This window comes from Mus pahari, chromosome 5, assembly GCF_900095145.1.
Source record: "Mus pahari chromosome 5, PAHARI_EIJ_v1.1, whole genome shotgun sequence".
In the NCBI taxonomy this organism is placed as follows: Eukaryota; Metazoa; Chordata; class Mammalia; order Rodentia; family Muridae; genus Mus; species Mus pahari.
The window spans coordinates 114256604-114273223 of NC_034594.1; the positions used below are offsets into that span (position 1 = coordinate 114256604).

The 16620-nt window shown below is 34.5% G+C and overlaps 1 protein-coding gene across 1 annotated transcript in view; it reads right to left on the bottom strand.

Moving 5' to 3' along the window:
* Window positions 1–3866: 3866 nt before the first annotated feature.
* Window positions 3867–16620, bottom strand: part of Cfh (complement factor H) — a 74314-nt gene continuing 61560 nt past the window's right edge. The window contains exons 14-20 of the mRNA XM_029538693.1: window positions 11389–11568; window positions 8864–9040; window positions 8492–8701; window positions 7740–7913; window positions 6963–7139; window positions 4996–5172; window positions 3867–3943 (exon numbers count right to left, since the gene is read on the bottom strand). Of these exons, the coding sequence (XP_029394553.1) occupies window positions 3867–3943; window positions 4996–5172; window positions 6963–7139; window positions 7740–7913; window positions 8492–8701; window positions 8864–9040; window positions 11389–11568 (1172 nt within the window). The remainder of the gene's footprint in view (window positions 3944–4995; window positions 5173–6962; window positions 7140–7739; window positions 7914–8491; window positions 8702–8863; window positions 9041–11388; window positions 11569–16620) is intronic.

Sequence of the window (16620 nt, forward strand, 5' to 3'; positions counted from 1 at the left end):
TTTCGGGATAGCATTTGAAATGTAAATAAAGAAAATAATAATAATAAAAAAATAATTAAAAAAAATAAATAGTTTTTATTGAATATCAATGCAAAGATACTCAATAAAATTCTAGCAATCTGAATTCAAGCATACATCAAAGCCATCAAAAAAAAAAAAAGCCATCATTCACCATGATCAAGTAGGCATCATCCCAGGGATGAAAGATTGCCTCAATATACAATAATCCATTAACATAATCCATCATATAAACAAACTCAATGAAAATAATCACATGGTTATCACATTAGATGAGGAAAAAGCATTTGACAAAATACAACAGCCATTCATGTTAAAAGTATTAGAGAGATCAGGAACTCAAGGCTCATACCCAAACATAACAAAAGCAATATATAGCAAACCACAGATAAATACTTGAAGCAATACTACTAAAATAAGGGACAAGCTAAGGATGTCAACTCTGCCTATATCTCTTCAATATTGTACTCAAAGTTCTAGCTAGAGCAATAACATTACAAAAGGAGATCAAGGGGATACAAATTGGCAAGGAAGACTTCAGGGTATCACTATTTACAGATGATATGATTTTAAACATAAGCAATCCAAAAAATAAATAAATTTACCAGAGAACTTCTACAGCTGAAAAACCACTTCAGCAAAGTGGCTGGATATAAAATGAACTCAAAGAAATCAGTAGATGTCCTTTATACAAATGATAAATGGACTGAGAAAGAAATTATGAAAACATTGGACAGTGGTGGTACATGCCTTTAATGCCAGCACTTAGGAGGCCTAGGCAGGTAGATTTCTGAGTTTCAGGGTTACCTGGTCTACAAAGTGAGTTCCAGGACAACCAAAGCTATACAGAGAAATCCTGTCTCAGAAAAATTAATTAGGAAAACAACACCCTGCACAAGAGTCTCAGATAATGTAAATTCTCTTGGGGCAACTCTAACCAAAAAAGTGAAATATCTATATGACAAGAACTTTAAGGCTCTGAAGAAAGAAATTGTAGAAGACCTCAGAAAGGAGAGAGACCTCCCAAGTTCATGGATCAGCAGGATTAACATAGTAAAAATAGCCATCATACCAAAAGCAATCTACAGATATAATGAAATCCCCATCAAAAGTCCAACACATGTCTTTAAAGACATGGAAAGAGCAATTCTCAAATTCATCAGGAAAAACAAACAAACAAGAAACAGAATACTGAAAACAATTCTTAACAATAAAAGAACTTCAGGGGGAATCACCTTCTCTGACCTTCAGCTGTATTACCCAGCAATAGTGATAAAAACTGTGTGGTACAGAGGCTGACACACTGATCATTGGAATAGAATTGAAGACCCCAAAATAAAACCACTCACTTATTCAACAAAGATGAAAAATATGCATAGGAAAATATATATTGAAAGTATCTTCAGTAACTGGTTCTGCTCTGACAGTCAATATGTAGAAAACTGAAAATATATCCATAGTTGTAATCTTACACAGAGGTCAAGTCCAAGTGAATGAAGGACCTAAACATAAAACCAGATATACTGAACCAAATAGAAAAGAAATTTGAAATGAGCCTTGTACTCATTGGGACAGGGGGAGATATCCTAAGCAGAACTATAGTGACTCAGGTCCTAAGATCAAGAATTGATAAATGCGACCTCAGGAAACTGAAAAGTTTCTATACGGCAAAGGATATAAACAATAAAATCAGCAACCTACATATTGGGAAAAAATATCTTTACTAACCCTACATTTGGTAGAGGACTAATATCCAAAATATATAAAGAACTCAAGAAGCTAACCACAAAAAAAAACAAACAACCCAATCAAATGGGATATAGAACTCAACCACAAAAACAAACAAACAAACAAACAAAACAAACAAACAAAAAACATGGGAGGAATCTTGATTGACTGAGAAGCACTTAAAGAAATGTTCAAATTCCTTAGTCATAAGGGAAATTGAAATCAAAGTGATCCTGAGATTCTAATCAGAATGGCTAAGGTGAAAAACTCAAGTGTCAGCAAATGTTGACGTGAATGTAGGGAAAGGGGAATACTCTTCAATTGATTGTGAGATTGCAAACTGGTAGAACCACTCTGGAAATCAATCTAGAGTTTCCTCAAAAATTTGGAAAAGATATAACTGAAGATACCACTCTTGGACATGTATATCCAAAAGATGCCCCAGCGTTCCAAAGCAGAACATGTTTAGCTGTGTTCATATTGGCTATCTTTTGTGATAGCCAGAAGTTGGAAACAACAGAAATGTCCCACAACAGAAGAATGGATGCAGAAAATATGGTTCATTTACATAATGGAATACTACTCAGCTATTAAGAATGAGGACATGCTGAGTTTTTCAGGCTAATGGATAGAACTCGAAAATAATATCCTGAATGAAGTAACTCAGACCCAAAGGACATTCATGGTATGTATTCCCTAAGTGGATATTAGCTAAAAAAGTATGGTTACAATCCTCATAACTCAAGAAGTTTAACAAGCCAAAGGGACCAATTGAGGATGCCTCAGTCCCACCAAGGAGGGAGAGGAAAGCAATCATGGGTGGAAGGGGGAGGGAGGGAGCATGAATTGGAGGGTGGAAATGGGGAATATAATCAGGTATGAAGAACAGTTAGAGGGCAGCCCAGCACGGAGATAAGGACAGGAGTGTTAAAAAAAAAAAACAAAAACAAAAACAAAAACCTATAAACAGAGAACCCAAACACCAAGTAACAAAAGAACTGATATAGAAAACATACTAAAAATTGTTTCACATGCAAATGATCTGAACGTTGAGATTTGATTGTTGGACTAGGCAGTTGATGTTTCTTTATAGGTATGATTTAAATATGTCCATCATAAATATATAGTTCACATTCAATGATAAGTAATTGAAGAAAATTAGAAAAATCCTATGCTTATAAATCTAAATTTTAGCATGTAGTCATTGAAAATTCACACATATTAAATTCAAAATTTAAGAAATAAGGGAAGATAACAAAATATATTTTCTCATATAGAGATATACTATTACACCATATATTTACATTTGAAAATAATTATTTAGAAAATCTTTTTTCAAGTCTTACATAAATATTGTTTTATATATTTAATATTGAATGAATAAATGAATATCTTTTGTTGTAAAGTCATTCATTTTTCCTTAGTAGCAATTGTTCCTCTAATCTGATTCAATTTTGTTAAAAATTTCCACATTTCTTTATTATATTCCCTAAAACTGTATCATTTTATTTTCATGTTTTTTTTTAATGCTTCTCTTATCACTTTGTTAGTGAGCCTAGTCTTTATCAACTCTATCATCTCTTGGATGACCATGCTCTACATTGATTGTATGGCCAGGAACCAAAGACTGGACAACTCAGACACCTAGTGTCTTGCCAAGTTGTCATCAAATGGGCTTTCTCTGGCATCCGATGGGAGCAGGAGAGTCTAAATTAGAGGTTTTCATTGGGTACCTTCCCTTGGAGATCAGGGAATTTGACAGAAGATGCCTGGTGAACAGAATATTGGGAGTCAGAGTGCATGGAGGACACCAGGAAAACCTAGCCTACTGAGTCAACTAAGCAGGGCTCACATGGGCTCACAGATACTTAAGCAGCAAAGAAGAGGAAGGTACAGATCTGCACAGGGTCTTCTGTGTATATGTTATGGTGTTAGCTTGGTGTTTCTGTGAGACTCCTAACAGTGGGAGTGGTTGTATATCTGACTCTTTCGCCTGCTCTGGGACTCTTTTCTCCTGTTAGGTTGCCTTGTCCAACCTCAATATGAGAGGATTTTTAACTTGTCTTATTGAATCTTGTGTTGTCATGTTTGGCTATTGTCTCTTGGAGGACTATTATTTTCTAATGGGAAGGAGAGGGGAGGGTATCTGGGGAGAGGTGAAGTTTGAGGAAGCTGAGAGAATTGGAGGGGGCAGAAACTGTGGTCAAAAAAAAAAGATAGTTAAAAAATGAACATTTCCCATCATCAAAGGAATGAAAATCAAAACAACCCTGAGATTCTACCTTGCACCAACCAGAATGGCTTCTCAAGTCATTCAAGTGACTGCACATGCTGGTCAGTATATGGAGAAAAGGGAACACTTCTCCATTTTTGGTGGGATTGTAAATTTATATAACCACTCTGGAAATCAATCTGGCTGTTCCTCAGAAAATTGGAAATCATTTTACCTGAAGACTCAGTTATATACCACTTCTGTGCATATAACCAAAAGATGCTCTACCATACCATAAGGACACAGGCTCCACTATGCTCATAATAGCCAAAAGCTATAAATAACCCAGATGTTCCCCTAACAGAAAAATAGATACAGAAAATNTGGTTCATTTACACAATGGAATGCTATTCAGATAAACATAACTAGGACATAATGAATTTTGCAGGCAAATTGGCAAAACTAGAAAAAAATCATCTTGACTAAGGTAACCTAGACCCAAACAGATATTAATGGTATATACTCTCTGATAAGTGGCTATTAGACCAAAAGTACAGAATACTCATGATATATCCCATGGACCCTAAGAAGTTAAACAAGAAGGAGGGTCCAAATGAGGATGCTTCAATCCTACTTAGAATGTAAAAGAACACAATCATGGGAGGTAGAGGACAGGTGTTACCTGTGTGGGAAAGGGGAAAGGAAGAGAAAAGGGGGTGGGAGCAGGACCGGGAATGGGGTAAAACAGAAGAGAAGTACAGAGGGCCAGGAAAATAAATGGAACCCTGAAGCTGCCAGGGACAGGGGATCAGGGCAGCCTCCTTAAAGTCCAAGAGACCAAGTATGGGGGAGGCTCCCAGGTCTCAATGTTGGTGAATTTAAGCAAAAGTGCTCTGGGAGGGGGGCACTGGGAAGGAATAACATTTGGGATTTAAATAAAATAAATTAAAAAATTTAAAAATTATTTCAGTTTATTTTCATTAATGTACAATAACTAAGTTACATTGTCAAAATAATAAGGGAAAATAATGCCCTACCTTGGCACTTCGGCTCTTCTGTCCAAATCCCATTTTCACACATCACTTCCACTTGCCCAAATAGTTCTAAATGTTTATTACATTCATAACGTACTCTGTCACCAGGTAGATATTTAGCCTTGGTCTTGGTTACTATAGTAGCATTTGGCACATGTGGTGGATTCCCACAGGAATTATCTAAAGAGCAAAATAAAGTACCATTACCTATTTTCTCATCATGAGTGTCCAATTATTGCATACGATTCCAAATATATTTATGACTTGATGAATGGATAAAGAAAAATTGCTACATTTATTTGCACACAAAAATGAAATTATGAAATTCACAGGTAAATGGTGGGAAAGAGACAAAAATTCATCCTGAGTGAGGTAGCTCAAAACAAGAAAAACATACATATGTAGATATTAGCACATACATATGTAGATATTTACATATAAATATGTAAAAACATACTTATATGTAGATATTAGCTGTAAAGTCAGGAAAGCCAAGTTACAATCCATAGAAAACAGGGGTTAGGTATAGCATAATGAGCTGGGGCTAAGGTATTGTCTCCACGGGATGATAAAATATAGTAGTTATGGATGTCAAAAAGGGGAGACAAAAGACAGAATACAGAGGAACAAGAAAAGTTAAGTGTCATTTGAGGGATATTATAAAAACATAATACAATGCAAGCTGCCTAAAATATATTAATAAATATATATATAATGTGTGTATATATATACATATATACTATTTATGTATATATAGTATATATATACTATTTATGTATATATAATATATATATGTGTGTGTGTGTGTATCTGTATATCTGCATATCTGTATATATATGGAATCTAAAGGAATCAGCATAATGTAAGGAGACAGGGCTCCAATGGACATATCATGTCACCAATGAATTTTTTCATACTGGGATTAGGTTATATCTAGTTAAATGAGTGGCAGAGGGGTCACATGGAACTCCAAAAGAACATAGTCAGGCTGTTGTCAAGAGTATATAGATTGTACCCAACAACCTGAAGTCAAGGCTACATTGTGAAAGACAACACCTATGCATCTCACTGAACATAGCAAAATTACACTGGTGTCTATATAGGACCTTCACGCCTGGAGGTAACCATCTTTGGTATAGGAAGGTACTTTGAATGCTGTCATATATATTATGGCTTTCAGGTTAGTATTTTTATGGAATTCCTGAGTGTATAAAGTGGAGCTTTGTGTCTATTTAGTTTCTTATGCCGTCTCTTCTGCTGTTTTCTCTAAACTTATTTGTTTTGCCACCTCCCAGTGTGTTTGTTTCCATTTTATCATTATTACTCCTTAGAAAACTATTTCCTTTCTCCTGAAATACTGAAAGGGTATAGATCAGATGAGACAGGAGGTGGAAAGAAACTAGAACGTGTGGAGGGAAGAGAAAACATAATCAGGATACATTGTGTGAGAAATAAAATTATTTGCAATGTTAGAGGCAAAAAGAACATTGTTTTAAGAATACCATAGCCATAAGAAAATGATGATCACATAAAATATCCTAATATCCTAACAAACTTAATAAAATGAGATGTAAGCAAGATCTCAATTGAAAGATAATTATATAAAATTGTATCAAAAATATTTAGAAACTACAGCAAATTCCAAAGTGAGTCATACACAGATCCCCGAAAAGGCATTATGGGGGGCTGAAGGTCTCATCCCTAGACGTTTTCCTATTGAGAATGTCTAGCATGCACTCCTCAGTGTAAATTTACAGTTTCAAAACATGGTCCAAAGATAGTGATGCTGATGATTTTGAAATTAAACTCGGAACACCATCAGGCTATCAACTTAACCATTGGGTTTGCTTTTATTTATTTTTTTAATATAAACCAATTTAATCACTCTTTAAAACTAATACCTGTACCCTTTTCAATTATGTCATTCTCAGAAACTAAAATAAATACATGTTAAAAGTCCACCCAAATACCTTTGCATACTGGCTGTCCAATCCACCGGCTGTTAATACATGTTACAGTGTCTGAGCCATTCATTTGATAATGAGGTTGACATCTGAATGTCACTTGTTCTCCTGTGCTATATGATTTTTTTTTCTTTCCTGTCATTATGGCATTTTCAACTGTGGGTAAAATGTCACAATCCGTTTCTGAAAAAAAGAGTATGAAGGTATATGTTTCAGAAAGTTGTAGAGTATAAAATACATGGAACAATCGGTAGCTTCATAGAGAAAAATAAATATAGTAGTGGTTTTCCTATTTTAACTTAGTTATATTGAATTCTTCCATATTTATGAAAATAAATAAGGTAGATAGAGAACGCTGATAATCATATTTCTTGAGAATTTACATTCCATTTTATCTCACATTTTTCTTGCATATAGAGTATTTCTACTTTTGTTTTATCAAATGTAAATAACTCATGATTATTATTTCAAAATTTTAGACCATGTGTAATTGTAGTAGTATTGCTGCTAAAACTCATTGTAGTGAAAAGTCTGTTTAGAGGAGCTTGTGTGTTCTTGAAGTCTGAGGATTCTGATTTCTCAGACTACACAGAACAAAAACAATTTAGTTAAGCTGAAAAGATAAAACTATGTTTTTACCAGTACTGTATTTGACTTCCAGCATCCAGAACTATGCAACAAAACCTTCTTCTATGCTAGAATTAAGGCTTCATTTCTTAATTATGCCAAATATAGATAGAATTAGATTTTATATTACACAAAAAAATGAAAATAAAATGATACTTTTGCATTCTGGTGGTTCAGACCACTTTCCTCCTTCNCATTTAATAAATNCTGGTCCATCAATTCCAAAGCCTTTANAACACTGGTATGTANCNTTTTCTCCATGTTGGTAACTCTCTAGCTCATGAGAAACAATTCCAAGAGGAATTGAAGGTGGAGGTCCACAAGGAAGTCCTGAAAGAGACACAAATGAGAGTAACATAGTCCAAGCATTCCTCATTGCACTAATACAGACANTCACTTGTTGTATCNGTTCTGTATATAACTGTACTAAAAGGAAATGTTAACAAGGAAGANGTGCTATCATATAGAAGGTGGGAAATGCTTCCTAATACCACATTCTGTTGCCTTGCATCTGTTAAACAGCTAATTAATAATGACAAAGAATTAATAATCTCAGAAAATACCATATATTGTGGAATGGGTGGGAGGATCATATTATGAGAGAAAGACATATTAGACTTTAATATATGGTGGCAAATCAAAAAATATAATTCACAAGAGATGATTAAGTCTATAGACTTTACATTATATCTAAAAACAGAAANGCGAGAGTGAAACTAGATTTCAATAGAAACAGTATAATCAAATAAAGCAGCATAGACTGAATTATGCAAGTGCAAATGTACGGGTAAAATATATAAATGTGTATATGTGCCGATCTAAATCATTCTGTCTCCTGGTTTGGATAAGAGTAGAGTATTGGTAATGACTTGTTTAAAACCACCATTGTGTTTTCATTTCACTCTCACCAACACAGCGAGGTGGAGTGCTCCATTTTCCCATGTAGCAGGTTACCCCATTTTCTTCAGGTATCCTGTAACCATCATCACAGACATAGCTGAATGTAGNTCCATGTTCATGACTGCTGGACTCAATGGAATCTCTCCTTTCTTCAGAAGATCTGGGTAATTTAATAGATCCATGTTCTATTGTAGGGGGCTGGGAACATGGAATTTTTTCTACATGAAAAAATAGTCAAGGAAAAAATAAAAACTTACATTAGAGAATAAAAACACAGTGTTTGAATTATGTGTCCAGGATATTTATAGTATGGCCTTGTTTTTCAGTACCCAGCCCATCATCTGAGTTCTTTTGGTATAAAGTAAGTCATAGCTACTGACCAATGCAGCGAGGTAATGACTGCCACCTTCCATCTTCGCACACCATTTCCTCTGAGTCCTGAGTTAGGTAATTGTCTTTGCAAAGAACAGATAATTTTTCTCCATCCAAGTAGTTCACAGTGGTTTCAATCACTTGGGTATTTGGAATCTGNGGTGGAGGAGGGCAGGATGTTTTCCCTTTTCATAGAAAACATCAAAAATCATAGTTCTTACTAAAGACAGTATCTTACATTATGAAGTAATTTTTATTAAATAGTCATGACCATGTAACTTTTGTCTGTATTTTATATATCTCACTTGTATAGCAATTAAACATAGCAATTCATCTCCTTTGAATTTTTTCTCATTCATTTTGAATGTAGTTTTATATTATTTTTATAAAACTTGCTTCAATTATTTCTAGCCTTTAAAATATCTTAACTGAATTATACACTTAAATATGTTATATTAAGTGTAAGCTAACATGAATATTTCTCCAGAGCTCTCTATGGATATTTGTGATCTAATATGTTGGATAACATTAAAAATATTCATGAAATATTTTACAAATAAAAATTGATTAGTGAAAGTTGTACTTGAATTTACTTATTATACTAATGACTTTTCTCATTGCTGTGATAAAATACCTGAAAAAAGAAACTTAGCAAGGAAGGAGGAGGAAGGAAGGAGAAAGAAAAGGAAAGAAGGAGAGAAATAAAGAAAGAAGGAAGAAAATGATGGAGAGTAGAAACAAAGGAAGGAAGGAAGAAGGAAGAGTTTAAGTTAGTTCATTGTGTAGGGAAACCATGGCAGCAGAAATGCTGCTCATATTGTATCTATAGTCAGGATACACAGTCACCTTTCCCTTTGTATTATGTCAGGAATCCTGCCCATAAAATGGTGCCACCTACATATATAGTGGATCGTTTCCCCTCAGTTAACCTAATCTAGAATCGTCCTTACAGACATGTTCAGAAGTGGATTTCCTAGGAAATATGGATTCTGTTAGGTAGAAAATAAATATAAGGCATCATAACTGATAATCAATTTAACATTGACTCTTGGTCAATAAGAATGTGGAGTAAGATCAAAAGTGGTTTATATTATGTTATTCAAAATTTCAACTAACCTGGGCATTCCATTTAACTTGAACTAGCTAGAGAGGTGAAAACTGATGGTTCACAACCAGGATAATGTAGTTCTGTTATTAACACCCTTCTGATAAAAATTTTCACTAAATTACTACAAAATCAAGATACCTCAGATTCTTCCTTTGGATTCATCTCTCAGATTCAAAACATGAAAGGGAACTTTCTTAATGGTTACTAATAATTTCATTCTTTTATAAAATTTCTGCTTAAGTAAAGTGGAATTATTAGAAATAAATCAACACAGTGTAGTGAATACCTTTCTCTACATTCTTTGAACATCTAACTATAATTCAGGAAAGAAAAACAATATCTTAATAGTACAATGAAAATGATAAAAGAAATGATAAAATAACAGAGACAACATGTAGGTTTAATTTTGGAAAGGCATGGAAATACTTTCTGTGAACTTTAGTCTTTAAAAAACATTTAAAATATCAAATGAAGCAGGGGCTCCAAACAACAGTGATAAATACAAATAGGGAAGAAGAAATTGTAGACTGACTGACTCTGTTGCCTACTGACATGGAATGGACGGTGTCAAATAAATCAGAATTTTCCAGGTAAGCTGATTGTTAGAAGAGTTCAGTAAATTGTTAGGTTGACAGAACACACAATCATACTGAATGACATGATGATTTAGCATAGGCATAGGAATGGCATAGCACATTTGATGTGGTAAAATTATTATATATAGTGGAGCTCTAAGAATAAGGGACCATTATGAGATATAGGTAAAGCCATGTTGATTATGTTTGGTTGTGTTTTACAGTTCAAGTTACTAACAAATATGTGACTATAATTTCCAAATCAACTCCTAGATTAAAAACTATTTTTCCAGAAAATATGTCAGAAGATAATATCTTCATATAGGGCAGGGTATCTGAACTCATGAATTCTCAAATGGGTAGTCACCTAACAAGATACGCATATTGACAATGCCAACTGAAATATTAGTATGGATAGGGAAAATGTTATATGTCCATTCTCCTAAATGAAGGACTACAGGCAATTAATGGAGGTCTACACTGGAATAATCTGTCTTCTCTCTAGATGAGAGAGCCAACAAATAAGTTATCCAATCCCATGAACTTAGTCCTGAGCTGCTCATAGCCATAGAAGAAACACTTAATGGACTCATCAGGTTTAATTAATATATACAAGTTTTATTTGTATATGTTATTCATATATATATAAAGAAGAGTTCATAAAATGGATATGAAATTGGAGGGACACAGAGGAGTTGAGTTGGAGAGGGAAAAGTAAGAGATAGAAATAATATGAAAAATATTTCACACATAAAATTCCAGGAAAATTTTATTAAGGAAGTAAAGACACTATTACTATAGTTGAAAATGCTAGGACACTCATGAGAAGACAGTGCCAATAAGAGCTTACTTGTACAGTTTGGTTCAGGATTCCATTTTCCATTGATACAGATTGAATGTTCATACTCCTGCTTGTCTCTACATTTGTAACCCACGATAGAGTTATGATTAAATTCATTCTTAGCTGGTTTAATTGCTTCTATGTCAGTTGACTTAATAGGTGCTCTACACTTCTCCAGTTGATCTGTTGCTATATGAAAATATTTCCATGAAAATAAAAACACATAATGAGTGAGTGAGCTACTACATTAAAATATTTATACAGTAAATATATTATGAAACTATGCCTTAGTACACTAAATTCTGCTAACCAAAATGTTGAGACTCACCATGCAGAAGTGGCCTATATTGTGGAAACTAGATATCATGTCCACTCTTTTATGTCTCAGAAATAATTTGTGTCATGAAGGGACATGGGAACTAGGCATCTACAAAAGTATAAAAATAATCATTGTCTCAGATGCTCTACATAAGATATGATTATGACACAATCGGCTCTGATTATAGCCTTAAAAGCTGTGAAAATATTCATATTCATTACACTCCCATTTATTCATAATGGTAAAATGTTAAAAATTTCAAAATAAAAAAATGTGTGGATAGGATATAGAAATTTTGTACTTCACATTTCCTTTTTTTGATACAAATGACACAAGAAAAGAACATCTAAGTTATACTATGTAGAATACAAATAATTAAAAATTTTTATGAGAGAATTGGTATAAGGAATTAGATGCTTTTACTCACCATCTGTCTCTTTTATATTCCCTTCATATAAGTCTATAACAAATACTTTCATATTCTAGATTATTCTATAAAATAGAAATATAAAATTGTAATAAAAAATCGTTCTATTTATGTTATGAGTTAAGTACTTGTATTTGGGCTTTTTAATATGTTATATATTTTAATTATTTGGTGAAAATGAGAGTCTGCTTTGAATTTGACATTTCAGTACAGGCCCTGGATAACATTTGTTAATAATTTGAAATCTAGAGTAAAATAAACATAGTGCAAATAAAAGTAAATAATTAGAAAAAGTCATATAACATTTAAAATGTTGACGAGAGTGATGCGAGAACTAAAGACCCCTGAGAATTAGCCACTTCCTAAAAATTTGTCCACAAAATACAGAAACTGATGTTCTGTGAAGGAAAAAGAAGGTCAAAGGGGCATGGTGATTATGTGGTTGACTTGCTTCTGAGTCTATTAGTCATCAAGAGAAAGCAAAGGATATGCAAAAAGGTAATGTATACTGTCAAGGTAAAATTATTTTAATCATAACATTAAGTTTGTAACCCAGCAAGACATAACTGGAGAGAGTCATATTAAGGTGGCTACAGATAGATTAAGCAAATTAAACCTCTGATATCTGAACGAATAATGAAGTAGAATATAGAAAAATAACTATAGAATAAAATAAAAAAATTAAACTTTTATATGATATTATGTCTGATCTTTTGCCATATGAAACAAGCTGTAAAACAGTTTTTTCCTAATTGTTAATTTTATAGTTTCTTTCTCTTTTTATTTTTTATTAGATATTTTCTTCATTTACATTTCAAATACTATCCCCAAAGCCCCCATACACTCCTCCCACCCCACTTCCCAACCCACTCACTCCCACTTCCTGGCCCTGGCTTTTCCCTGCATTGGGGCCTCTCCTCCCACTCATGGCCGACTAGGCCATCCTCTGCTACATATGCAACCGGAGACACAGTATTAGGGGTTACTGGTTAATTCATATTATTCTTCCTCCTATAGGGTTGCAGACCCCTTTAGCTCCTTGGGTACTTAAAGCAGTGATGAAGGTGACTGTGACAAAATGTGTTTGTTGAGCAAAAATGTTATTAGGATTAACATGCAGTAAAGGTACTTATTTACATGACAAACTAGTATGAAGTTTGGGTGTCTGGGCATGGAGAACAAGTATAGGTGCTTATCCAACAGAGCTATATGTTCCCCTGGCATTAACGAATACCCAAAATTCCAATCAATCAAGACTGGACACCAAGGACCATGCTTAAAAAAATAATCAAGATCATGCCAAGAAAACCTTCCATTTCAGAGAAAAGAGAATGTAGATCCCCAAGATACTTTCAGCTACTCATTAAGATTCAATCACCAAAAGAACAAGGTAAATCAGTGTAGAATGATATATGGGACAATGTTTGCCATCCAATCACTAAGTTTTACAGCTGCTAGCAGGGCAGATGGTCCCAGCTCCAGCACATTGACTTTAGAATGCAGCCTGTAGATTAAACATGAGCATTATAGCTGTGCTTAGGGAGGAAAGTCTGTGATGGGAGTACAAAATGGGTGATTAGCTGATTTATTTGTTAGCTTTCCAAGAGGAGAGTCTCATACAATAAAGGCAATGATATTTTTGTGCCATAGTCATATCTACTTAGGTGTTAATATTCATATTTCAGTCACATGAAAATTTATAGTTAACAACTAGACTTATCTTAAGGTAATGAACAAAATTTTATAGGTTATATTAATTACTTCAGTTTTTCTTAAAAAATACATCAAATTACAAACAATGAATGTTTGGATTCATATTATTTAAGACTAGATATTTCCAAAAAGAATACTAAAGTATACAATAGTAAATATTTCTACAATACAAATATTAAACTTTATAAAGTATCCATTTTTTCTTTTCTTTTTTTCTTTTTTTCTTAGATATTTTCTTCATTTACATTTCAAATGCTATCACAAAAGTCCCCTATACAATCCCCTGCGCTGCTTTCCTACCCACTCACTCCCACTTATTGGTCCTGGCATTCCCCTGTACTGGGGCATATATAGTTTGCAAGACCAAGGGGCCTCTCTTCCCAATGATGGCCTACTAGGCCATCTTCTGCTACATATGCAGCTAGAGACACCAGCTCTGGGGGTACTGATTAGTTCATATTGTTGTTCCACCTATAGGATTGCAGACCCCTTCAGCTCCTTGGGTACTTTCTCTAGCTCCTCCATTGGGGCACTGTGTTTCATACTATAGATGGCTATGAACATCCACTGCTGTATTTGACAGGTACTGGAATGTCTCACAGGAGACTGCTATATCAGGGTCCTTTCATCAAAATCTTGCTGCCATATGCAATAGTGTCTGTGTTTGGTGGCTGATTATGGTATGGACCCCTAGGTGGGGCAGTTTTTGAATGGTCCACCTTTCATCTCAGCTGCAAACTTTAGTTCAGCAACTCCTTCCATGGGTATTTCATTCTCTATTCAAGAGAGGAATAAAGTATCCACACATTGGTCTTCCTACTTCTTGATTTTCTTCTGTTTTGCAAATTGTATCTTGAGTATTCTAGGTTTCTGGGCTAACAACCACTTATCAGTGAGTGCATATCAAGTGACTTCTTTTGTGATTGGGTTACCTCACTCTGGGTATCCTCCAGATACATCCATTTGCCTAAGAATTTTATAAATTCATTGTTTACAATAGCTGAGTTGCACTCCATTGTGTAAATATACCACATTTTCTGTATCCATTTCTCTGTTGAGGGACATCTGGGTTCTTTCCAGCTTCTGGCTATTATAAATAGGAGTGCTATGAACATAGTGGTGCATGTATCCTTATTACCATCTTCTGGTTATATGGAACATCTTCTGGTTATATGCCCAGAAGTGGTATTGCAGGAATTGCCAGTAGTACTGTGTCCATTTTTCTGAGGAATCGCCAAACTGATTTCCAGAGTAGTTGTACAAGCTCGTAATCCCATCAGCAATGGAGGAGTGTTCCACTTTATCCACATCCTTGCCCGCATCTACTGTCACCTGAATTTTTGATCCTAGCTATTCTGACTGGTGTGAGGTGGAATCTCAAGGATGTTTTGATTTGCATTTCCTTGATGATTAAGGATGTTGAACATTTTTTGAAGTTCTTCTCAGCCATTTGGTATTCCTGAGTTGAGAATTCGTTGATTAGCTCTGTACCCCATTTTTTAATGGGGTTATTTGAATTTCTGGAGTTCAGCTTCTTGAGCTCTTTGTATACATTGGATATATGTCCTCTATCAGATTTAGGATTGGCAAAAATTCTTTCCCAATCTGTTGGTGGCCTTTTTGTCTTATTGACAGTATCTTTTGCCCTACAGATACTTTGTAATTTTATGAGGTTCCATTTGTTGATTCTTGATCTTACAGCACAGGCCATTGCTGTTCTATTTAAGAATTTTTTCCCTGTTCCAATATCTTTGAGGCTTTTCCCTACTTTATGCTCTATAAATTTCAGTGTCTCTGGTTTTATGTGGAATTCTTTGATCTACTTAGACTTGAGCTTTGTACAAGAAGATAAGAATGGATCAATTCGCATTCTACTGCATGAAAACTGCAAGTTGTGCCAGCACCATTTGTTGAAAATGTAGTCTTTTTTCCACTGGATGGTTTTTAGCTCCCTTGTCAAAGATCAAGAAACCATAGGTGTGTGGGTTCACTTCTGAGTCTTGAATTCTATTCCACTGATCTACCTGCCTGTCCCTGTACCAGTACCATGCAGTTTTTATCACAATTGCTCTGTAGGACAGCTTGAGGTAAGGCATGGTGATTCACCCAAAGGTTCTTATATTGTTGAGAATAGTTTTTGCTATCCTAGGTTTTTTTGTTATTCCAGATGAAGTTGCAAATTGCCGTTTCTAACTCAATGAAGAATGAGTTGGAATTTTGATGGGGATTGCAATGAATCTGTAGATTGCTTTAGGCAGGATAGTCATTTTGACTACATTAATCCTGCCAATCCATGAGCATGGGAGATCTTTCTGTCTTCTGAGATTTTCTTCAATTTCTTTCTTCAGAGACTTGAAGTTCTTGTCATACAGATCTTTCACTTCCTTAGAGACACAAAGGTATTTTATATATTTTGTGACTATTGTGAACGGTGTTATTTCATTAATTTCTTTCTCATCCTGTTTATCCTTTCTGTAGAGAAAGGCCACTGATTTGTTTGAGTTAATTTTATATCCAGCTACTGCACTGAAGCTGATTATCAGGTTTAGGAGTTCTATGGTGGAATGTTTAGGGTCTCTTATATATACTATCATATCATCTGCACATAGTGATATTTTGACTTCTTCCTCCTTTTGTTTTCGGATTGCTCTGGCTAGGACTTCAAGTACAATATTGAATAGGTAGGGAGAAAGTGGGCGGCCTTGACTAGTCCCAGATTCTTTCTATTTACTTTGTTGTTGGCTACTGGTTTGCTGTAGATTGCTTTTATTATGTTTAGGTA